We start from the raw sequence: 24,743 nt of genomic DNA, 5'->3' as shown, positions 1-24,743 counted from the left end.
CGATTATCTATTTTAGTAAGAAGGCAGTATTAATCTCACGCTTTAAGCCTTTACCTCTAGTTAATTTAGGACTATATAACGCGCTGCAGCAGCCTTTAACATATAATATTAGCGGCTCTCTAATCGGCTCTATAGAATTATATTTCGACCTTAATTATAACTAAACTGCCTAAAGCTTACTGCGACCGAAGAGCACACAATTATATAATATATCCTTAACCTAGACTCGCAAGAATTTGCGCCCTAGTTATATAAGGTGGCAGATATAGTAGATAAAGTACTAGCTGCGCGTAGTAGGATACTAGTAGGTAAGAACTAGACTTAACAGTTTATATCTTATATAAAGGAGCTTAAAATAGCTTTTAATTAGGCAAAAAACTGCTAGAGGATACTCTAGGAAGACCTAGAGGTTATTAATATATAGTTTACTCTCGTGCAAGAAACTATAGCTAAGTATAGCATCCACCTAGATAATATCTACAACTTTAATAAGACTGGCTTTTAAATAGGTATAATTAGTATAATAAAGGTTGTTATAGATTTAGAGAGATATATAAGGCCTAATCTTATTTAACTAGGCAACTAAAAGTAGGTTACAGTTATCTAGAGCATCTGCGCTGCCGGATATATAACCCTACTATTTATTATTTATAAAAAACGCGTGCATATTTCTGTATAGTATAAGAAAGCAGAGATACTATATAATTAAAAGCTCTCTGTCTTTAAAAACGGCTGGACTAATAATAAGCTTAGTTTTAAGTAGTTAAAGCACTTTAACACGTATATAAAGGCGCGTTAGGTAGGGTTATATAGGTTGCTAATTTTAGACGGCTATAAGAGCTACCTTAACTAAGATTTTAAGGATTATTGCGTTAAATAACAAATCTTTACCCTCTATATACCTGCGCATTTATTGCATATACTTTAGCTACTTAATATAGTATACTTCTTGCTATTAAAGCTAAAGTACTCTTAACGTATATAAAACTTAGCACGCCAACGCGTCTACTATATTAATAAAGAAGGCTTTCTACCAGCCTTTAAAAACGCGTTTTTTAACGTATTTATATATAAAAACTATAAGAAGGCCTTTAAGGCCTCTAGATTAGTTCCTATTAACACGCAAGTAGTTCTTAATCGCCTTAATATACAGTTACGGACCCTACTACTAGCACCTCTACTAAAAACACTATAGTAATTAAAGACCCTAAGTAATATATATAAATTTAGATTATAGTTAAGGCTAGTAAGTAATTCCTTTATATAGTTACTAATAACCGCCTAAAAAGGCTTCCTAAAGCTTATTAAAGGAGCTAAAGAAATGCTATACGAAAATATACTTATTAAAGCCCGTGTTAAAGAGCTTAAAAAGCAACTAGCAGAGATAACTAAGCGTAAAGGTTGTAAAAGAAAGCGAATCTAGACTAGCAGTATAATAAAGTATAGTATAGCAGCGTTATATATAGCTGCTAAAGTGTTTAGAGCATCTAATCCACGGAAAAAGGTAGGTAGTAGAAATAGTATAAATAGAGCTCTACTAGCTTAACGGCGCTGTAGAAACTATAGAGAGGCTGGGCATAATACGCGTACGTATAAAAAGGATTAAAAAGCTTTTTCTAAATCTAATCTAAGTATATTATATATAAGTTCTATAGCTAGTTGCGAATAAATTAACTACGCGTATATAGTGTTAGTTATACTAAGGAAAAGTAGCCGGCTTAGTGGTTTAGCCGGCTTAGTAGTGGAATACGTTAATAGAATAGTATTAAAAGAGCTTAAAGAGCTGCTATACTACCTAGTTATAGTTTACTTCCTTCTTTATAGGAATAAAATAATAGGCAATTTTAAAGTTATTACCTATATATATTACACCAGTTATATATAAAAACGGTATATAAAATCTATTTATTTTATACGTGCAGTCTATTAGTATAATATTATAGTTTAACTACAGAATTGTAATAGAATCTAGGTAAGTAAAAAAGAGGTAATTAATACAGTTCTAGTAATCCTTTATATAGCTATATATATACTTCCTTACTTAGCTATTAGGTGCAGAAAATATAGATATTTCCAGCGTATTAAAGAGGGCTTATATAGGTATAAGGCTACCGAGAAGCTTATTTCTATACTATATTCTTTTATTTTAAACGTTATCTATAGTAATAGTTGCCCCCTTCTTTAACAGCTTTATATACGTTTTTTAAGGCCTTGCTCTACTTAATATATCCGTTCGAATAAGTATATTTATTAAGGCTAAGCGCTTCCTATTATATATAGCTGCTGTAGGTTTAAGTATAGAATAATAATTATTATAAGCTGCCTCCTCCGTTTTCTATAGCTATAGATATTTACTATTATAGCTAGAAGGCTGCTAAGTAAGTGTACTATATATTATATAGTCTACTTTTTTATAGATATATAGTGCACGCGTGCAGTAAACTCTAGATTGCTATTAAAGCAGTATTTAAACTATATTTTCCTTATTTCCTTTCCTTTTTTATTAGTTTTAGAGCAGTACCTTATAAGCCTATAGCCTTGCGCTTTTACGTGCTCTATAAGCGCTTTTTTAGCTTCCTCTATAGTATTAAAGGTCTATATTAGTAGCAGCTAGAGGACTATAGCAAGTATATTATAGATAATAAAAATATAATTGCTTATATTATATATACACGGCCGCATTTAGAAAAAGTATTTAGAATTAGTAAGTAAGTTAAGTAAGCGAATTAAAGGCTCTAGAACACCCTCTAAGCTAATAGGAAGGCGGTAAAACAACTAGAGGGGGGGAGGAGGAAGGGTGTATAAATAGTAAAAAAAGGGTATACGATTAATAAAAAGGGGGTATAAGATTATTAACGCCTAAATAGTAGAAAGGAATAATAATTATAGTTAATCTAACTAGTAGTTTATTTATAAGCCGCTATCTAAAAGGTAGAAAAGGAAAGTCCCTTTTTATAGCCTTTTCTAGGCGGATACTAGAGGTTACTCCGCTTAGAGTCCTTCTATAGCGCTATTAGTATTGCCTAGGTCCCTTTAGTTCGGAATTATTTAGAATAAGCCGGATTAATTTAAAAGTATAAACCTATAACTTTTAGCCAGTACTATATATACGACCTTTTTTTGCTATTTATACGATGCCTTTTTACTATTCGTACGACCTCCCCCCCCTGCAACCCCTTTACCGCGTTCTAATTAGCTCGCTTATTAGGCCGACTCCTCCGGAGTATAGATAGATTCTAAATACGTATATTAAAATCGAACTTAATTACCTATACCTACACCTTCTCTTCCTCCTCTATTACTATAAAGGAACCTTTTACTGCCCTACGCCCGCCTCTAAATAGCTATTATAATAGTATTAAGGCCGCTAAGAACTCTATTAACCGCTACGCTATGCAAGAAGGCTATAGAATCGTTCGATGGCGCTTATATAATAATGCTTAGAAACAACTCCGTCGAATTACTATATAATGCGACTACAGTAGTAAACCTTAAAATCCTATAGTATTATATATATAGAACTAGTCCTCTAAGCGTACTAACTGCTAGTTCCTTAGTAATATACGTATAGTTAATTATACTACTATAGAAGGCTATAAGGAATATAACTACAAGCCGTTTATAGATAACGGCCTGCCGGCTATTTATTAGAAGCGTACGCCCTCTATTATTATATAAATACGTTGTTAGATTAACTCTAAAGTAGCTCTAGATACTATTCTTAACGGCCTTCTATTAAGTAGACGGAAGCTTAATATTAAAGATATATATAATAAGAAGTATAAGTATAAAAAGAAGCGGCTAGGTAGCCTTACGCCTACGCAGGCGCTACTATAACAGCTGGAAACGTATAAAAGTCCTGGCGGCGAGAAGTATAAGTATAGCTTCCTCCTAGACGACGCGCAACAGGTTACTTACCTCTTTTTTATTTACCCTAATAGCCTTAAAATGTTTAAGAAAAATCCGGATATTCTACTCCTAGATTGTATATATAAAACGAATTATTTTCTTATACCGATGTTGTATATTATTGGAGTTACGTTCTCTAATATAAACTTTAAGGTAGGCTATACGTTTTTAGCTAGCGAGACGGAACTTAACTACCTTTTTATTATTATAGCTCTTAAGGAACTCTGTTAACAGCTACGTATAAGGCCTTACGTATTTATTACTAATAAAGAGGAGGCTCTAAAAAACGCGCTTATATAGTGTTTTCCTAGGGTTAAACAGGTTTTATATAAATAGTATATTAAAAAGAATATTAGATTAAAAGCTATAAAGGTATAGAAGAAGGATAAATAGAGTTTACTTGCTATACTAGAAATACGTAAGGGAGAAGAAGGGCCTATATTAAAGCAACTTAAGTTAGTAGAGGCAGATTATAACAAGTTTCTACACGCCTGGAATAAGCTTCTTAAGCTTAAATTTATAGACAACTTTACGGCTAGCTAAAAGGAATTAATTAATAAGTATACACTAATTAAACCGAGCTTAGCTGCCTATTTTACGGCCGAGTGGGAGCTATATTAAACTTAATTTCCTAACTACTAGATTAGTAAATACTTTTACTACAGCAACGTAGTTACCTCGCGCCTAAAGGGCTCGTATAGTTATTTTAAAAAGAGCCTAGTAAACGCTAAAGGCGACCTATATAATATAGTAAGCGCGATTAATAACCTTATTTATAGGTAGTATAATAAGCTTAGAAATAAACGCTTACGGAGCTTATAAAGTACACTAATTAACCTTAAATTACCTGAATTTAAACACCTTCTAGGCAAGGTTACGCCTAAAGGGCTAAAGCTACTATAGAAGCAGCTTTAACTAGCTAAAAAAGATTAGTTTACTATAGTATGCTCCGGCAACTTCTAGAGTACCTATAGCATGCCCTGCTATTATAAACTGCACTAAAAATTATACTATACGGCGATAAACGTCTATAAAATTATACTAGAATTAATTAATAGATACTAGCTATTTATATAGCCTAGTACTAAACCGGAGCCTACACCTATACTACCCTCTATTAACCCCCTATTGCTTATCTAATAGCCTTAGGTTATATAGTAGTATAAGGGCCGGCTAGCTAAAAAAACTACCTCTACTTAATAAGAGCTATCTAGCTTTAAAATTACTAAGCAAAATAATCTAGTAAATAGAGCACGTATAGTAGTTATAGCTTATAAAGGTATATAATATAGAGGTAGGTATAGAGGTAGACTAGCCGGTATATAGTAAGAGCCTATAATAATACCTATATAGCTAATTATAGAGGACTTAGGTTAATAAAGGGCTACTAAAAGTACTACTCTATTAATAGCTACGCTCGCGATTACTTAGCCGCCTAGGAAGCGCGGTAGGCCACCTAAAAACTTAATACTAGGCCCTTCTATAAAAAAGCAACGTGCGAATACTAAGGTAAACCTTAAGCGGAAGATTACGCTACTAGAAGCACAGGTACAGGGTTTACAGCCTATTATAGAAAGCATAGCGCAGTTAACAGGCCTGCTGCAGCCTTATAAGGCAGCTTATAAGGCGGCTAATAAGGATTTTAATAAGTATATAGAGGACCTTATTAATAAGGACTTTATATAGGTACTTATAGGCTAGCAGCGATAGAAAAAGGGCCGCTATTAGGTGTAAAATCGATAGTTTAGGTATTCTCCTAGGTATATAGGTATATAGGTACTTTTAGTATAGAATTTCTATTCTATACTTATACTTAAACTTAGACTTATACTATATAAGGCCGTATATAAGGCTATATAAAATAGAAAGGCTATATAGCCTTTCTATTTTACGGCTTATCCTTCTATTTTATATAGCCTTATATACGGGCTTATATACAACCTTATATATAGCCTTATATAATATATAGGTAAATACCCGGAGCTCTAGCATATTACTCTAAGCTAATTAGAACGCGGTAAAGGGGTTATAGGGGGAGAGGTTGTATAAATAGTAAAAAGGCATCGTATAAATAGCAAAAAAAGGTCGTATATATAGCACTAGCCTAACTTTTCTTACGCAATATATTAGAAATTACTCTGCTTAGAGTTTTTCCGTAGTATAAATAGTAGTATCTAGGCCTTATTAGCTTAGAACTGCCTAAACTGGCTAGAACTATTCTAGAAGCGTAATACTAGACTAGGCTAGGAAATATAGAGTAGTATTTACCCTAGATAAATACTACCTAATCTACTTTATAAAAGCTAATAAATATACCTTTAATATATTCTACTACTATTATAATAGCGCTACACGTAAAAGGTTAAGGGCTTAAAAAGGAGCGTTAATTAGGTGCTATATATAATGCTACGTGGAGAATTAAGACGTTATATAAGGAACAGGAAGACGGGAGACGGGCCACCGGATATAAGGGCGTGGCCGAGCGCGTGGCGTACAGCCTCTATACCGTTTCGGCGTGTGGCACGCGTGTACGCAAAGTCCTTACTAGATTAGGTAATAGGAAAAGGGGGCAGCCGGTAGGTAGCTAGAGCAGGATAGAATAGGAAGCGGAAGTAAAATAGGAGCAGAGCAGGGCAGGCAGAGCAGGAGGCCGGCTAATAGTAGTAGGCCGGTGCAGATTGCTAAAGTTATAGCAATCTGCGGCAGAATTTCGGTAGGTAGGATATCGCGGTTAATACTGTAACAGTACCCCCCTTCTAAACCTAAGTCTTTTAGTAAGTAGAAGGCGCTATTTATAATATATACGGCTATTTATCGGGAGTAGGGCCGTAAATTAAATCTTAATTAAGGTTTTAGGGTCTAGCAGAACAGGGCTTATTAGACGCAGGATTATAAGCTTTAGAGTAGCGGTAATAATAATTAGCTATAGTAGTAGTATTTTTTAGGTTGTTAACAGGTTGCTAGAACAGGTTATTATATCTAGTCTATCGGACTAAGTACTTATATTGCTTTCGGCGCCGGTTTAGGCGCATGCCTTTAATACAGTTAATATACTATTTAGTTTCTTTTTTAACTTAAATAGGTTTAGGTAGGGGCAACTCCTGGCTAGGCAGGTAGTTAGCTTACGGAGCGGCAGGACGGAGTAATAAAATATAGAAGATAGGATATATCTTTATAGATTTAGATAGGCCTAGTTAATAGGTATACGGAGAGATAATCTATATAATCGGGAACTTCCCTAGGTTCTTCTAATCGAGCTTTTTAGCGGGTCGATTTGTACGGATATTCCGTGTATTTAACTAGACTTTGTCACCTACTTTATAGGCCGGTGCGCCTATATATTTTCAGTTGGCGTATTCTTCTTACATCGCTTAGGCCTAAGTTATCTTTTTGCGGATAAACTGCTTAATATCTAATATCTTATTAACTATTTAATTAGCCTTAAGTACTTATAGTGCTTAATAGGTAGGGCGTAGAGTTCCTAATAGCGGTTTAAAGCCTATTTTTAGGTGTTGTCCTAAGATAGCGATAAACAGTATTACTGTTGTTAATTTAGATCGGGTGTTGTTTGCCTTAAACTAAGCAGACAGTAGCTAGGTAACCTAGTTATCTTGCTTATAGTTTATATAGGCGCGGAGGACTTATTCTAGTATTAAATTAGCCTTCTCTATTTAGCTATTAGTTTCCGGGTGGAAGGCCGATAATAATTAGGCTTTAATGCGTAGTTACTTACAAAGTTTATCCTAAAATGCGGAGATAAACTACAATCCTCGATCGGATACGCATATATTAGGCAATCCGTAATATACCCAAATATATTAGTAGAATAGGTCGGCTATAGCCTTAGCCGTAATTATTCTATAGGAAATTATATATTAGTACTTACTTAGGCGGTCTACTACAACTATAATATTAGTGCAGCCTTTGGATTCGGGTAGTTTAATAATAAAGTCGACAGAAATATCTCGCCAGCGATGCTGCGGGATAGGCAGGGGTTTTAGGAAGCTATTATACTTCTCTCTTAAAGCCTTTATATAGCAATAGGTGTAATAGTATACTATAAATCGGCGGATTATTTTAAATATATGCGGCTAGTAGTATTCTCTTTAGAGGATTTCTAGAGTTTTTCTATATCTAGGGTGGCCGCTAACAGGGGAATTATACATATAACGAAGCAGTTTAATCTTTAGTTTATTATTATTAGGAATTGCTATTTAGTTGCGGAAGTAGAGCTTACTATCTTGCTCTTTACATTTGCTTAGGGTAATCTTCTTAGAGCGGCGTACTCCGGAGCGTAATATTTCCAGGACTTCCTGGATAAACTTATTGTTTAGGTATTTATCCTTAATAATCTCCTAAATTATTCGGTCGGTTTCTATTAGATTTAACTGCGTGAACAGGTTAGAACAGAGCAGTATCTAATTTTGGGCTGCTTAAGCTTTTTCTTGCGCAGGCGCATCTTGCGTACAACGCGTTAAGGCGTTAGGCTTCTTACTGTACTTACCAGGTTAGTAGGTAATTAAGAAGTTGAATTAGGACAGGTATTCGGACTAATAAGCCTGTCGGTGGCTTAACTGCTTTATAGTTGTAAAGTACTGCAGGTTTTTATAGTTGCTAAGAACCTAAATCGGGAATACTGCGCTTTTTAGTTTAGGCCGCCACTGTTTAAAGCATCGGATAATCGCTAGGAGTTCCTTATTATAGATTTTATAGTTGTATTTAGTAGAACTTAATTATTTTAAGAAGTAGGCTATAGGTTAGAGTATTCCTTATTTATTTATTTGCGAGAGCACTCTAGCGTTTATATAGTCGGACAAATCGGCCTTAATAATAATCGGCAGTTCGGGGTCGAAATAATAGAGGATTAGGGCGGTGGTGAACGCTGTCTTAAGTTGTTTAAATACCGCACGGCAGGACTTATTAAACCGGAACAGAACGTCCTTCTTTATAAGTGCAATTAGGGGAGCGGCCAGGCCAGAGAAATTGTTAATAAATTGTTAGTAGAAGTTTGCAAATCTAATAAAGGCTTATACATCCTTAATATTATAGGAAACTTCCTAGTTATAGATATCCTTAATCTTATTTAGGTCTATACTAATTCCGCCGGTTAATATTATATACTCTAGGTAGGTAACCTTATCCTAATAAAATTCGCACTTGTTAATATTTAGTTATAGGCCGGCGGCTTCTATTACTTTTAGGACTAGCTTTATATAACGCTAGTGGTCTTCGAAGTTTTCGCTATATATTAGAATATTGTTAATATATACAGTATAGAATACGTCTAGGTACAGGCGGAGCACATTGTTTATATAGTGTTGGAACGTGCTAGGAGCGTTAGCTAATCTAAATAGCATTACTAGGTATTTAAACAGGCCGTATCGCGTCCGGAAAGCAGTTAGCTATTCGTTTCCTTTCGCGATTTATAAGCGATTAAATGCGGAGATAATATTAAGCTTCGTGTAGTATTTCGCCTTACTTAATTATACTAAGGTTTCCTAAATTAAGGGGATTAGGTATCGGTTTTTAACAGTTATAGTATTTAGTGCGCGGTAGTTAATATAGAATTATAGGCCTCCTCCGGGCTTCTTAACAAAGATAACCGGAGAGGCGATAGGTAATAAACTAGCACGGATAAATCCTTTCGCAAGGTTGTTGTTAAGGTACTTCCTTAGCACCTTTAATTTGTTTTATAACATTCCGTATAATAGGCTAAATCTATGCAGTTTGCCGTCTTTAAGCATAATTTTATAATTATATATTTAGTATTTAGGTAACTTATTAGCTTCCTGTTAGGAGAAGGTTTTTAGCAAATAGTAATATTATACTAGGACTTTTATAGCTGGGTTAGTTCGGGTTTTCGGAGCTAAGGCCTTATTAATATCGGCAACAGTAATAGCAAAGATTTTATAATCGGGTTGTCGGGCTAATTAGGTTATAAACGCCGCGTTTAGTATATAGATATCCGTCCGGGTATTAGGTTTAAATTTAGAATTAGATTTAGTTTTAGGTTTAGTTTCTAGCTTAGGTTTAGGGTTAGGTATATTTATCTAGCGTACTATTTTAGGAAGCTAGTAATTATATCGGTGTCGTATAGATAGGCTCGATTACTGCGAGTAAGAGCGTTAGGTTAGGGGTATCGGGCACTGCTTAATAAGGGGCGCTTTAGGAAGCTGTTCTACATAAGTTCTTATTATAAAGGTTCGGAAGTTGCGCAGGCATCGCGCCTAGTATTAGGATAATCGAAACAACAGTTGTTAGTTATTATAGTTAAATCCAATACAGTGCTTATACAGCTAGGGCTATTCTAGTAGTAGCTTATATTTACTAAGTTCTAGTATATAGAAACGGATCTATTTTATATAGTTTAGGTAGCAGAGGGTTACTTATATAGAGTGCGTAATTTATTCTTTTTTAAGCGTTTTTCTATTAAATCTAGTTAGGCGTAAGATATAAAAGAGCAGGTTAAGGCGGAGGTTCTATACGCGCGCTAGATTCCTATAAATATAACCTATACCTATAGCTCTACTATTAATTAGAGCTATAGTATCTATATAGGTAGGGCCTTATTATACAAAAATAGGAATAAAAATCTATTATTTCCAGGAGTTAGGTTTAGGTTCTTTAAACAGGTTTATAGAAATCCGGGGTTGGAATAGTCCCGGGGGGTAACTTAGCCCTAGAACAGGGCTTTTAACAACTTTTTTATACAGGATAAGCGGCTACCTCTAGATTAATTAAAGCTAGAAAATAAAGTAGTAAACACGGAGGAATAGCGGGCAGATAAAAATTAGGTGGAATTAGTTAATTACGCGTATATACGCGGTTAGGGGCTTAAAGGCTTATCTATACTAGATAATTAGACTTAGGGTAAGAGAACAGAGCAATTACAGGAGATATAGCTATACTTTCCGCATTTAAAGCAGAGGCCCTTTTAACAATATTTATCTTATTTAGCTAAGCCGGCTGGAGCATATTTAGATGTATTAATTTCTATTATATCTAGGTCCTTTTATAATAGAGGGGAATATTAAAAGGGTTAGCCGGGCAGGAATTATAGATTATTATTATACTTTGCAATTAAGTTAGTATAATTATTTAGATTATCCGGGGTAGTAGCGCTAACTATTATACAGCAGAGTTTATTAAAAAGGGAGTATTAGAGCTAAGTTATTAGGCCAGCTTTATTCAGATCTATATTAGCGGTAAGTTATTAGAATTTAGCAAAGTGTAATATAAAGGCACGCCTTCCTTATTTTAGTATATAGAGTTAATTTAAGGATATAAGTTTCTAGTTTAAATTACTGTATATAGCTTGCAGGAATTGGATAAGTTAATTAATAGTATAGATATCTTAGTCTATTAAGGGGTTAATAAGCATTAACAGGTTAGATTCTAATTAAAAGTAAGCGTATAGCAGGCGAGTATATTTAGTTAGGTATTAATTAGTATTTCCTTCCAGTTTATACTATAGTTGTTAGATAAAGATTAGGAGTTCCTTTTAACTCCCCTTAAATATTAAAGGGTTAATTAGACGTTCGGTTTTTAGAGTTAGCAGGGCGGTAGCTATTAGGAAGAAGTCTATTAAAGTTGGCGGAGTAACTTTAATAGTTGGGGTTTATATACAGTTTATATTATTAGCAGGTATTAAGCTATTATTTAATTTATAAACAGGAGGCCCTGCAAATTATTAGTCGGGCGCTAGTAGTAGAGTAGGGGTAGATTTAGACCGAATTACGGCTACTTCCTCCTGCAGAGCAGCAATTTCCTATTTCTAGGCGGACAGGACTTCTATTACAGCAGCCTGCTGTTTTTTTATAGAGCTAATAAGTTCTAAAAGTATTATAGTTAGGTTAGCAGAGGTGTTTATAGTAGTAAAAGTAGATATAACGTAATATTATAATAGCGCTACACGTAAAAAGTCGAGGGCTTAAAAAGGAGCGTTAATTAGGTGCTATATACAATGCTATATAGAGAATTAAGACGTTGTATAAAGAATAGGAAAACAGGAAACGGGCCACCGGATATAAGGGCGTGGCCGAGCGCATAGTGTACGGCCTTTATACCGTTTCGGCGCGTGGCACGCGTATACGCGAGGTCCTTACTAGATTAGGTAATAGGAAAAGAGGGCAGCCGGTAGATAGCTAGAGCGGGACAGAATAGGAAGCGGAAGCGAAATAGGAGCGGAGCAGGGCAGGCAGGGCAGGAGGCCGGCTAACAGTAGTAGGCCGGTGCAGATTGCTGGAGTTATAGCAATCTGCGGCAGAATTTCGGTAGGTAGGGTATCGCGGTCGATACTATAATAAGTAATAGAAAAATAGACCCTATAGACTATATATAGTAGATAGTACACCTATATAATATAGTAATAGGCAGGTAACTATAGAAACTTAACTAAGTATTATATAGATTAAAAAATATAGAGAAACTATTAGTATAGATATAATAGATACGGCGAGATATAATATAATTTTAGGTATACTATAGCTAAAGCAGTATAATTTCTAAGTTAATTAGAAATTTAGTAAAGTAAAAATCTAATCGGAAAGCGGACTAAAAGGCACCCTGCGCTAGAATAAGCCTAAGTAAAAATAAAATATTAATATAGATACCTTATAAGGTAAAAACACCTAAAGAAAAAAACGGGTAATAAGCTAATAGTAGCCTAGACCTATAAATAGCCGGCAGCTAGCCAAGATAATAAAAGTACTAGATATGCCAGAAGAATATAATAAATTTAGAGGAATTTTTATAGAGAAGGTTTAGGATATATTACTAAAGCACTAACCTTAGAATTACTATATTCCCCTAGTACTAGGCGAATAACTACAGTTTAGACTAATCTATTTACTAGCCTAGAGCGAGCTGGAAGTACTAGAAGAATACCTAGAAAAGAACCTAAAGCAAGGATTTATTAGACTATTAGAATTACCCGCAGGTTACCCTATAATATTTATCCTAAAACTAAATAGTAAGCTATACCTTTATATAGACTATAGACAACTAAATAAAATTATAATTAAAAACCGCTATCCGCTATTTATTACCTTTAATCTCCGAACTTAAAGACTAACTATATAAGGCTAAGTACTTTATAAAGATAGACTTACGCGAAAGGTACTACTTAATTAGGATAAAAGAAGGAGAAGAGTAGAAGACGGCTTTTAGAACTTAATATAGATACTTTAAGTATATAGTAATACTATTTAGGCTTACTAACGCGCTAGTAATATTCCAGGCGGTAGTTAACTTAGTACTAAAAGGCTACTTAGATTAGTTTATAGTAGTATACCTCGATAATATTCTTATATACTTAGAAACGCTAAGTAAATATAAGATATATATATAAAAGGTACTTAAAAGACTTAAAAAATACAACCTTATAGTAAACCCGGATAAGTGCAAGTTCTATAGGTAAAGGGTCGGATTTCTAGAATACGTTATTAGTCCAGGACAGATTAAAATAGAAGAAGGCAAAGTATTTTCTATTTAAAAATAGCTAGAACCTATAAATTTAAAGGAACTATAGTTATTCCTAGGGTTAGCTAATTACTATAAACAGTTTATTAAGGGTTACTTAAAAATTATAGAGCTACTTATAGAACTTACTAGGAAGAATATTAAATACTAATAGACTATAGAAGCGTAGAGCGTATTTAACAAGTTAAAGGCATAGTTTACCTTAAAACTAGTATTAGCAATCTTTAATCTATAGAAACTAGTTACTATTAAAAGTAATATATTAGATAAAGTATTAGAAGTAATACTTAACTAACTAAATAAATAAGGGAAGTTGCACTCTATAGCGTTCTACTTACGGAAGCTAAGCCTAGCTAAGCTAAACTACAACATCTATAATAAGGAATTGCTAGCTATAGTAGAAGTATTTAGTTAGTAGAAAGTTTACCTTAAAGAAGCAGTATATATAATATAGGTATATATAGACTATAAGAATCTAATATACTTTACTATAACTAAGAAGTTAAATAGAAAATAAGTAAAATAGTTAGAAAAACTAGAAACCTTTAACTTTAGGATTATATACTAAAAAGGATTTAAAAACGCTTATATAGATATACTAAGCCGAAGGCCGGACTATATAGAAGGGGCCGGAAAAACCAGGTAATTTATACTTAGGGAGAGAAGTCCAGGAACCCTTAAATTTAACCACGCGTAAGCAGCAGCTGCTTATTAGTCTAAGGATAGTAAGTAGAAGGAATAAATTAAGGCAGCATAGAAAGGTAACTAGGAAAGCCGGGATTTAGCAGGTTATAACTAGCAAAGTTTGCGCCTAGAACCTATAAATTAAAAGTAAGAAAAAATCTAAAATAGTATTATTACCTTATAGAATAAGATATTTATACCTAAGACCTTATAAAAAGAGCTTATTAAGGAATTCTACAGCACACCAGCGTATAGGCACTAGGGAGTGGAAAAGATAAGGGAAAAAATCGTAAGAATATTCTATTTCCCCGGACTTCGGAAACTAATAGAGAAAATTATATATAAATACAAGTGCACTAAAAATAAGGCAGTATAATACGCACTATACGGGCTAATAAAGAGTCCCTCTATACCGGAAAAGGTATAGAAATCTATTATATAGAACTTTATAGTTAAGCTACTATAGTCTATTAAACCTATAACAGGTATAAAGTATAATATAATATTAGTAATTACGGACCGATTAACTAAATATACCTACTTTATCCCTTACTAAAAAGTATTAATAGTAGAAAATCTAGCCTACGCGTTCTTAAAGTACGTTATTAGCAACTACGGGCTACTCTAGAAAATAATTTTAGACTAAAATAAGCTTTTTATATTAAAATTCTAGTAGACCTTTACTATATAACTAGGAATAAAGTATAAGCTTTTTATAGCGTTTTACCTTTAAACGGACGGGTAAACGGAAAGGCTTAATTAGACTTTAGAATAGTACCTATAATACTATATTAATTACAGGCAGGACAACTAGATATTATTACTACTAATAGCCCAATTTGCCTATAATAGCGCATTTACAGAAATAATAAAGGTATTACCCTTTTTTATAAACTATAGTTTTAATCTAGAAGCGTATTAAAAACCTTAACTTAATAGTATAAGAGCCTAGAGGGCACTACTATTAGTTAAAAATATTAAAGAGCTATAAAGGCAGCTTTTAATAGATATCTAATTCCTAACGCTAAGGTTAGCAAGATATTATAATTAACACCGGAGTATTGCACTAACCTTTAGAAGGGGGGATAGAGTCTACCTACTTTGCAAAAATATTAAAACGAAATAACTAAATATAAAGTTAGATTATGTTAAAATTAAACTATTTAAAATATAGAATATTATTAGCCTAGTAAACTATAAGCTTAGGCTACCCGATAGAATAAAAATACACCCGGTTTTCCACGTATTACTACTAGAACCCGCACCACCTAATACTATACTAGAAAACGATATTAAGGTTAATAATAATAATAAATATAAGGTTAAGCAGATCCTAAATTCCTAACGGCACGGTTAGTAAAAAAAGTACCTAATTAAGTAGAAAAGATATAGCACCTCTAAAAATATATAGGAACTAGTTAAAAGTTTAGCAAACTGCTAGGAACTCCTATAGTAGTTTTACTGCCAGAACTCGGAATAGCCTAAAAAAACAGCAATAGTAAACTATCTAACTAAGAAGGATTAAAGGAACCCGAAGGCGGATTATTACTGCTTTATAATTAGAATATACAGCAGTAAAGGGGACGGCTAGCAGTATTTAGTATACCCTAAGAAAAAGGGACGTATATAACAAACCCCGAGGCAAGAAGCAAAGCTTCCTGCTCGGCACGCTCTTATTCTTTCTACGCGGCCTCTTCCTAATCTTCCTTTTCTATTTCTTCTAGATTAGAAAACCTATAATAAAGCATTTTAAAATAACGCTTAGTTAGCAGATATTTCTGCTTTTGCAGTTAAAAGAACTTAGCTAGAAGCTTACGCGCTGCTTTAGCTGCAGCCTTCTCCTTTTTTTTAAGATAATAAATATTATAGTCCAGCTTTAATACTAATAAGTTAGAAAAAATCTATAGAATAGAATAAGGTACCTATAAATAGAAGCACTAATACTAAAGATATTATATATACTACTAACCTTTATATATTTTCTATACTAAGTATTGCCCTTAAGAACCTTATAAAGCAGGCTATTAGCAGAATAATAGGAATAGAATAGTATTTTAATTCCGAGCTTTATAGAGCAATTAGACAGGAGGTTATATTATAGAAACTTCTTAGATTTCGGAACCTTAGGTATAGTAAAAGAAGAAATAGAAAAGTATAATAACAGCCTAGCAGATAGGGTATTGCTAGCTATTTATCCAAGACCCTACTATAGAGATACTTTCGGGCTAAAAGCCTTAAAAGGGGAAGCAAGTATTATAACCTATAGTACTAACCACCTAAGCGCAGAGGCACTTATAGAAATAAGCAGATAAATTAGGATAGTAATATAGGACTAGGTTATAGAACTAAAAAAGTTACGTGTAGAATATATTAGTATCCTAGATTCCCCTACAGACTGCTAATAAATAGGAACGATATAGGAATAGAAATCACAGGATAAAAGATCTATATAATAGATTAGAAGGATCGGAAAAATTAAAAAGTAATTTTTAAGAGCTAGGTTGTAAATATAGGAACTAGAAGATTAGTAACCGAGTATAATAATCTAAACTAAGCTATAGATTTCTTAAAACAGAGCTTTTATATATAAAAACGCTCCTTTTTATAAATAGGAACTTTATATTTAACTTAAGACTTTAATACTACCTATTAGAAGTAATAACCCCGTTTTATACCTAAAATTGATTTTACCTTACCTTTTAAAGACTATTACACCCTAATAACAACTTAACCTATACCCTGCCTTAGTATATAATACTTAGAAGGTATAGAAGAGACGACCTATTATAATAATCTAATAGTAAGTAAATTAAAAGAACCTTAGAAAGCTATTAAAAGGATTTTAGTAAACTAGTCTAAAAGTATCTAAATTAGTTTAAATAAGCCTATAGGTAAGCAGGATTAAATAGTAAGTAAATATAAAAAACCTTTAGAATAAAGAAAAAGAGTATAAAAGTAATAAAAAAGAAAAAAGCTTAGTTATAAAATATATCGATTCTATACTAGTAGATAACTTAGCGCTTAGCGCACTCTAATTAGCTAATACTTCCCTAATTCCCTATACTTCTAATTTTTTACCGCCTATTTAGGCCACCTATATATTTTCTATAGAACTAAAAATAGTTCTTAAAAGAAAAAAAATACTATTATAATAGCTTTTAAGGTAAAGCCCTATAAGTAAAGCTGCTTTAGTAATATTAGTTATAGGCCCTGCTAGTATAGTATAGACTAGGTTAGTTTAGATTAGCTAGTATTTAAAAGTTCTAGGTAACTGCAGGATAAGAGCGCCTCCCTGCCCCTATAAAAAGGGTAAGCGGTTTATTTTTTTTTAATAAGTAGAACTTCTACTAACTATTATACTAAACAGCTTTTTTCTATTACTATATATTATTATTTAATACTTTCCCTCTATAATACACTTACTATAGCCCTCTAGCTGCTATAGCTAGCGTACTATACTATAATAAAAAAAGCGTATATATTAGCGCTAGGCTATAGCCTAGTAAAATACTATAGTAAACTAAATATAGTAGATATATAAATATACCTCTAGAACGTATAGTAATAGCTCTACTACTAGCACCGCCTATTTCTATAGTTTTTTATCTAGCTCCTATTACTTAGAATACCTATTAGTTAATAGCTATACTAGTTAATCTAGCTTTTTTTAGGCCTATAGCTATATCTATAGCAGTACTTATAGTAGCACCTATAGTAGTATATATAGCAGTATATATAGCAGTATATATAGCAGCGTATATAGTAGTACCTATAGCTAAAAAGCGCGGCCGGCTGCCTAGTATAAAGAATAAGGTACTGCAGAAAAAAGCACTTTAAAAGAAAAATAGTACTTAGCCTACGCCTTAGCCTACGCCTTAGCCTATACCTTATCCTTAGCCTTATTTTTAAGTATAGAGGCTTAGCTAAAAAAAGGTTTTATATTAGCTTATAGTATATAATAAGAAAGTTAAGAGGTATATTAATTAGGGTAAAAAGTAGGTATAGGCGGCAATACTATAGGGCTAGGCTTAATATAAAGAAGCTATAATAAGGTAAAGTTTTAATAGGTTTAGTATACTACTAGGTATATAGGTATTTCTAGAATAGAATTCTATTCTATACTTAGACCTAAACTTAGACTTAGACTATATAAGCTTATATATAAGCTTATATATAAAGCTATATATAAAGCTATATATAAAGCTATATAAAATAGAAAAGCTATACAGCCTTTCTATTTTACAGCTTATTTTTTTTAATTTATACAGCTTTATAAACGGCCTTATATATAAGCTTATATACGCCTAAGTAAATAATAAAGGCTATATATATAAATACACGTAAGAATAGAGCTCTAGATAAAGCTCTAAGCTGCTTTAGCTAATTAGAAGATTAGATAAAATAGAGGGTATGCGTGTACTAAAAAGGGGGGTGTATAGCTATAAAAAGGGGGTGTACTAGTACTAACCCCCTAAAATTAGGCTTAAATATATTCTCTAGATAAGAATATTATTCTAAGGTTATATTTGCGTAAAAATAGTAGCCTTCTATCCGACCTATAAGTCTGCTTTAAGCGCCTTATTATATATAACAGGAATATATCGCGATATAGGTTATAATACGGGCATAATATTTGGCCTTTACACCCGCCGGGGCTATTTATAGTGCAATAATAATGGGTTAACCTTAAATATGCAGATAAATAGTCCTTAATAAATTCTAAGCTCGTCCGAGCCCAGTCTAGATCCTATCAGCGAAACCTAATTTCTTAAGTCCTTTCCCGGAGGCTCCTAGCTTTCCTTGAGCTAGCTTCATAGACCTTTGCAAGATCCATTAGAAGGCGGCCCATCTTCGTAGTGATTCCCCAAACCCAAACCTGAAATCGTATTAGCTGGATAAACACCACACGAAATAAACAGCGCGACATACATCGGTCATTAATGGAGCCCAGCTCTTCACAACGGCAGCTGCAAGTGAACCGTTCTCGCTGTACTCGATGTCCATTCCCTCAAGCGCTGCTTTGACTTGGGAGATGATCTCGCCTTCTGCATCGGTAATGGGATCCTCGCTTAATTGCGTCTCGAGACAGTGTATCCATTTCGAGAGCAGCAGGACTTGGAAGAAGTCGTCAGTAAATGCGATATGAGCCGTCTCAAGGAAAACCTACCGCAGCCCCAGCCTGCAACAGCATGCTCGACGCTCCAACTAATCGCTGCCGTCTTCTGCACAAGCAGATAGCCCGCTTTTGACGGCACAGAGAATGCTTCACACATGCTTGCCATTGCTTTAGTAATGAGAGGACTTCGCTCTTGTCTAGCAGCAACAAACCGCGTCAACAATCTAACGTTCTCTTCTGGACTGTTGAGGAGAAGCACGATGCCATCAGGCATACTCGCATTAAGGAATAGCCGCGTATAAGCGACACGTAGCATGGCTTCGCAGTTCAGAAGTAGCGGCCCTTCGGGGTTGTGCCACAGGGACTCGATGCCTTCTGGTTTAGCAAGTTGCAAGACTTCGCGACATCTTGCGAGCGTTGTCAAGGCGTTCGAGAGCAATGTATTTGGCGCGACACCCGATAGATCTGAGAACGGAGAAATGTGCAAGTGGGTGAACTGGCTTAGGTTCCAAGCGTACACGTTGACCGCATGTGTTATGACGAGTGTCGTAAATCCCGAGACGTAGTACGGTGAATATTCGTTGCTATCGTTGGTCATGCCTGCCAGCATATCTCCCATCACGTCTCGTATGGTCCTTGTTGGTGCTGATATTTCAGGGTCTCGCATGGCTCGCCACTCTTCAGCTGTTGAAGCACTCCATAGCTTTTCCTCTTCGAGTAACTCAATCTCAAGGTCCTGTGTAATGCTGAGACCGGGGGGGAGACCATAGACAAGCACGAGAAGGCTGCTGCAAATGAACATAGCGCACAGAAATCTTTTAGTCGATTCGATTTGAATCCACTCCGGCCATCGAAGCTCTGCGTGCTGGCGACTCTTGGTCAGAAGGGCAGATCGTCGAGATCGATAGTCCTTGGTTGTTAGCTCGGTTCATTAACAAGATATCAGGGCACTCACAGTCGTAAATACCCCCAGCCCGTCAAGCTCCGTCTTCATTATCGCACTGTCGTTGCCAAGCGCAGCATATAGCAGCAGAAGAGTGCGCGCCTGCATGAACCACAAGGGCCGTAGTTCCACCATTTGATTTGCTTCCTGATCTCCGGCGGACATGTTATAATTCGATGTGGCCGGAGATGGGTAAGTATGCTTTGCAAGCTCCGTTTTCAAGATACTGGCACTCATTACATATAGCTTCCGAGCTTTCTGTCGATCAAGTCGGTATAGTGCTCCAATGCAACACATGGCAAAAATGAGAGGACTAGGCGCTTCCGACACCAGGAGCGAAGGCAGATGAATGATGGGCAAATGTCGGTGGAAGCAATCAAGATAGCCATTCAACAAATGCTGCAGCTCTCGGCGGCTTTTGAAAGGGAGTTGAAGCTCGCTGATCTCTAGCCGTTGATAGGCATCAGCACAGACTGATTGAAACGCAGCGTCGTCAACTGCCAGTCTAGGCGGGTTTTCCGATTTCTCCTTCAAAATCATTGGCAGGCGTACTCGATCGATTCTTTCGGTTCCAGTGTCGCTGACAGAGTCCGAGGACTGTCCCGAAGGCGAGCCAGTCGTGGGTTTTGGCAGTCCGAAATTGGAGGCATCCGAGGTGTCAATGAGGTTGCCCACATTCTCGCATGCGTTCAAGGATGGATCCTGCTGCTGTGTAATTTGATAGAAGAAAAACTCATTACTGACTCCTCCGATCTCCATATCAACGTCCATGAAATCGAGTGAACGGAACATGTTCTGTGCATCGTCTGATGACAATGTTGCCGGTGTGGGCAATGGGAAAGTCTCGTCATTTTGGACAGGTTGCAGTGATAGAGCGTCCTCAGACAGTCGTTGGCGCTTGTTGCGACCTTGTTCGGCTTCAAAGTAATCGACCTGATTCTCCCAGCTTGAAGATGGTCCAAACGGTGACGGGACTAGCAAGTCGCTGATGTTAAAGTGGACATGCTGAGAGTCCGGTATGGGCGATCGCGACTGGATGGGCGAAAACCGTCCATGGATCCGTGCATTTCCTGAGGATCTTGAGGTGCGACGGCGTTTCTCTGGCGATTTGGTTGTCGTATTATTCAGCGCGGCAGCGTCGGCGGAGGGCAAGAAGGAAGATACTGAGGACGAACGTGACGCCGACGTACTCGAGCCAATTGTGATTGTATTGGGGTCGCCGGAAAAGGTGGCTCTGCTCGATATGGTCGGCGTCTCATTGTGAGTCGCTAGAGTCTCTTCATCTGATATGGCGAAGTCCCTTGCATTGGCCGCATCTCGGTCTGATTGATCAGAACTACTGGTGTGAAGGTGAATAACATCGCGATCTCCAGCAGAAGTATTGGCATTGCCGTCGCCTTGTTTCTGTTTGGGATCGCTGGGATTGACCAGGGCGTTGTACTCGTCGGCGTGGATGGTCCTTTCATGCCTTTTGACGAGATCTCTTCAAGAAGGCAATAAAATCAACTATACTGAGCCTGACTGAAACTTGCAGTGGAGACATACTTGCGAGCATAAGACCTGTTGCAGAACTGACAAGCAAATGGTCTTTCATTTGTATGTGAGAGCTCGTGGCGAGAGCAGTGTTCGCTTCTTTTGAAGACCTTGGGACATTGCGAGCACTTGAAGGCGTGTGTCGGCCTGGATTGATTGGCGATGGTATTGTTAGTGGCTCCCTCGCTGTCCAGAGGCCCGTTATGTACCGGAAAGGAAATAACAGACGTCTGCAGCATGTTCGACGAGATCTCGGGCAGTTCGCAGCCTTCGTCGGGTGATGGATTGTCAAGAGCTAGGTTGCGACAATCTGGGCGAGGGAAAGGATTCATGTTCAAAATGCGGGGTCCCCTCGGCACTAAGCACAGACCCGGTAAGGACAGACAAATCATGGGCCGGTGAATCAGCACTGAGTTGACGTACCTGGATCTGGCCACCCCCTTGGTGCCGGCCACCCCGTACTGCCGACCATTCCACTACATTTGCCGGGTGCACAGTAGCGTTTCATCCTTGACACCCCGTTCAGGCTCAGTTGTGTCTGCATCATGAAATTAGGAGCGCGTTGCCTACACGAAGAGGGCACGAGGATTGTTTCATGGGTGTGTCGTAAAAACTACGAAGCTGGTGATAGTTGAATTCTGGTGATTGTTTTGGAACGCAGCTAAGGCCAAGACGCCAAAGGCACCATACATGTAGAGACTTGGGAAGAACCTTGATAGATCTCGACGAAATGGTCAACGCGTCTGCACTCTTCTTGCAATTGCAGAGAATTCCAATTTTTTTCAATGCTCTTCATTCTAGTACCCTGCTTCAAACTAACACCAGGCTACAGATTCTTGGGATGAACGCCTCGAGCAGAGGATTGATTCTCACTGTGGAATTCTGATCGGTACGATCTGTCTCGCTTCTCTCCTCTTAAGACGCTCAACCCCAAGGCCCCATACACAAATGCTTTGGTCAACCGTGAAGCCGTAAAGGCCACGCGTCACTGAGCGAGTTATGGTTCTCTATGTCTACTAGCTAAGAGTGATGCTGCAACAACTTCAATTGCCTACTATATAGACTGTTAAACCTTACAATACACACGACATGTCATCAATAACTTATTTACTAACTCAATGGCGCTGGCAGCGCATCTGCAAGCGCGGAACTACATCTCTACTTGTGAGCGAATATGAAGCTTCTCGAACATATTGTGGCGGTGCCAGAAGCTTCGATAGCGCTTCCCCCAGATGTAGACTATAACAGTAGTCAGCACGAGCGCGAACGTGGCTCCGCCGAAAGTATAAAACGCTGCATGGGGTCCAGCAGAAGCAGTCCAGTCGTTCATGAAGGTGGAATATCCGTAGAAAATGAAGTTCTTGAACATCATCGCGGCGATGAAAGCTTCATGACTAAGGTCACGGAACGCGTCGATAATGTAGGCGGACGAGGGGACCACGACAAACGTGACTCCGAAGATGGAAAGACCCCAGAGGAAGCTTGCAGTGTAGACGCTGCCGCTCATGGACGTGACATAGCCGAACCCTATGAAGCCGGCTCCAGCGGCCAGACCTAGCAAGATCGGGACCAGACGGAACTCGGGTTCGTAAATGCCCTTATTTCGCTTCGTGAGCCAAAGCGCAATCGAGTCGCTGATGGCTCCTACCGCCAATGTTCCCAGAATTCCGCCTATAAACGGTCCGAGAAAGGTGTAGCCAACTTGGGACGCGTTGAGGAGGTACGGTGGTGGCGAAAAGATCTGGGCAACCACATACGAGGCGGCGACGTAGAACGATGTCACCCCTCCGGACACAATGACCATCCAGAAGACCGCGAGATTCGTGCAGGAGAGGAAAGGAGCAGCAAACATAGCTAAGATGCTTTCGTCGCTCATGATGCCATTGTAGACCTTCAGTTCTTGGAGCCACGTCTTCTTCTTTGGAATTGGAATTCCCGTGACTTCCCTGACGGATTTATCCCGGTCCGCTATCGGTTCATCGAGGACTTCATTGTGTTGATGCTCGATCTTTGTTAGTTCTTCAAGGTTCGTATTCGCAGTCTCGTCGGTGTTGTAGCGCGGATCTCTCCGGTAGGTCGTTTCGGGCACGAATAAGAAGCAGAGGGCCAGTTGGACGCCAATAATGATTGCAAGAAGAATAAACAGCCATCGCCATCCAAGATTATTCGTGATCGGCCCGCAGACGATGGGGCTCATGTTGGAGACGCAATTGAGGGTGAATATCATGAAGGAGGAATACAATCCGCGTTGATGGACAAAGAAGATGTCGCCAACAACACTGATGACGAGGGACTCGTAAGCACAGGTTGCGAAACCCTGCACAACACGTGCGGCGAGCAGGCCGTTGTATGAAGCACTAACGGCTCCGATGATAGAGCCCAGCAAGCCCATGAAAGAACAAAATATGAATGCCGGGCGTTTGCCGAGCTTGCGGGCAATCGATGAGACCAAGGGCCCAGCGCATCCTGAGGCCAGAAGCGTGTAGCCTGTGGTCAACGTAATGTCCGAGAGGGGTCGGTGCAGGTCTTCGGAGAGAACGAACAAGCTGGCGCTGAGCAGGGGACCGATGGTGGAAGCGCAAACGCAGGAACCAAACATCAGAATGATGACGACGGTTAATTTCTTGTATGTCGGCCAGTTGAGGGGATCATTGGGGTCTTCTGAAGGCTGTGGGCTGAGGATGATGTCGCCTTTTGGGTTTCGCTTAAGGTCAAGGCGGTCGGTTTCGGTCGCGTCTGACAGCACGATGGTCCCAGGAACCTGGAATAGGGCCGAGTGGTCTTCTAAAGGACTGAGCTTCATGTTGAAGGGCTACCTAACGAATGAACCGAGACCGGATAAAGGATTGTGCTGGTCAATGAGGTTTTGAAAGATGAAGCACGACCAGTATTGGACCAGTGTTCTGTGCACTTATACAAGGGCCCGCTCTGCTGGGTGATATGGGTCATGTCTTGTACTATCCAACCTACTCCCTGCACACTTATCACCATGTGGGGTAGAGGGGACTAGCTGGACATGCACGGATGGGGGAGAAGACCAAGTCTCCCCACATGCCGGGATGGACCACTACGCCGGCA

General features: G+C 37.4%; 3 protein-coding genes across 3 annotated transcripts; 1 reads left to right on the top strand and 2 right to left on the bottom strand.

Annotated features, from left to right (window-relative positions):
* Positions 1 to 985: 985 nt before the first annotated feature.
* BDZ99DRAFT_369010 (uncharacterized protein) lies at positions 986 to 1,162 on the top strand (the record flags this gene model as incomplete). Its single annotated transcript, XM_033714787.1, has 1 exon — positions 986 to 1,162. A coding segment is annotated over one exon (177 nt), but the record flags the coding sequence as incomplete, so codon positions are not given.
* A 17,430-nt stretch (positions 1,163 to 18,592) lies between these two features.
* Positions 18,593 to 21,343, bottom strand: BDZ99DRAFT_436006 (uncharacterized protein). The gene is made up of 4 exons (XM_033717515.1): positions 20,145 to 21,343; positions 19,241 to 20,099; positions 19,003 to 19,187; positions 18,593 to 18,949 (listed from the first exon to the last, which is right to left on the bottom strand). The coding sequence occupies exons 1-4, from the start codon at positions 20,922 to 20,924 to the stop codon at positions 18,842 to 18,844; spliced, it is 1,932 nt and encodes a 643-aa protein (XP_033582542.1). The 5' UTR covers positions 20,925 to 21,343; the 3' UTR covers positions 18,593 to 18,841.
* Positions 21,344 to 22,455: 1,112 nt separating this feature from the next.
* Positions 22,456 to 24,468, bottom strand: BDZ99DRAFT_567403 (serine/threonine kinase 16; the record flags this gene model as incomplete). Its single annotated transcript, XM_033727682.1, has 1 exon — positions 22,456 to 24,468. The coding sequence occupies one exon, from the start codon at positions 24,466 to 24,468 to the stop codon at positions 22,816 to 22,818; it is 1,653 nt and encodes a 550-aa protein (XP_033582541.1). The 3' UTR covers positions 22,456 to 22,815.
* Positions 24,469 to 24,743: the final 275 nt, after the last annotated feature.

The sequence above is a fragment of the Mytilinidion resinicola genome (assembly GCF_010093595.1).
Source record: "Mytilinidion resinicola strain CBS 304.34 unplaced genomic scaffold BDZ99scaffold_3, whole genome shotgun sequence".
Taxonomy (NCBI): Eukaryota; Fungi; Ascomycota; class Dothideomycetes; order Mytilinidiales; family Mytilinidiaceae; genus Mytilinidion; species Mytilinidion resinicola.
This window is presented reverse-complemented; position numbering and strand designations above follow the sequence as displayed.

Coding starts and splice junctions, on each gene's coding strand:
- BDZ99DRAFT_436006 (XM_033717515.1), bottom strand. CDS start 20,924: ATGTTCCGTTCACTCGATTTCATGGACGTTGATATGGAGATCGGAGGA. Junction 20,100..20,144: donor GGCTGGGGGTATTTACGACT/GTGAGTGCCCTG, acceptor CTAACAACCAAG/GACTATCGATCTCGACGATC. Junction 19,188..19,240: donor TGTTGCAGGCTGGGGCTGCG/GTAGGTTTTCCT, acceptor ACTTCTTCCAAG/TCCTGCTGCTCTCGAAATGG.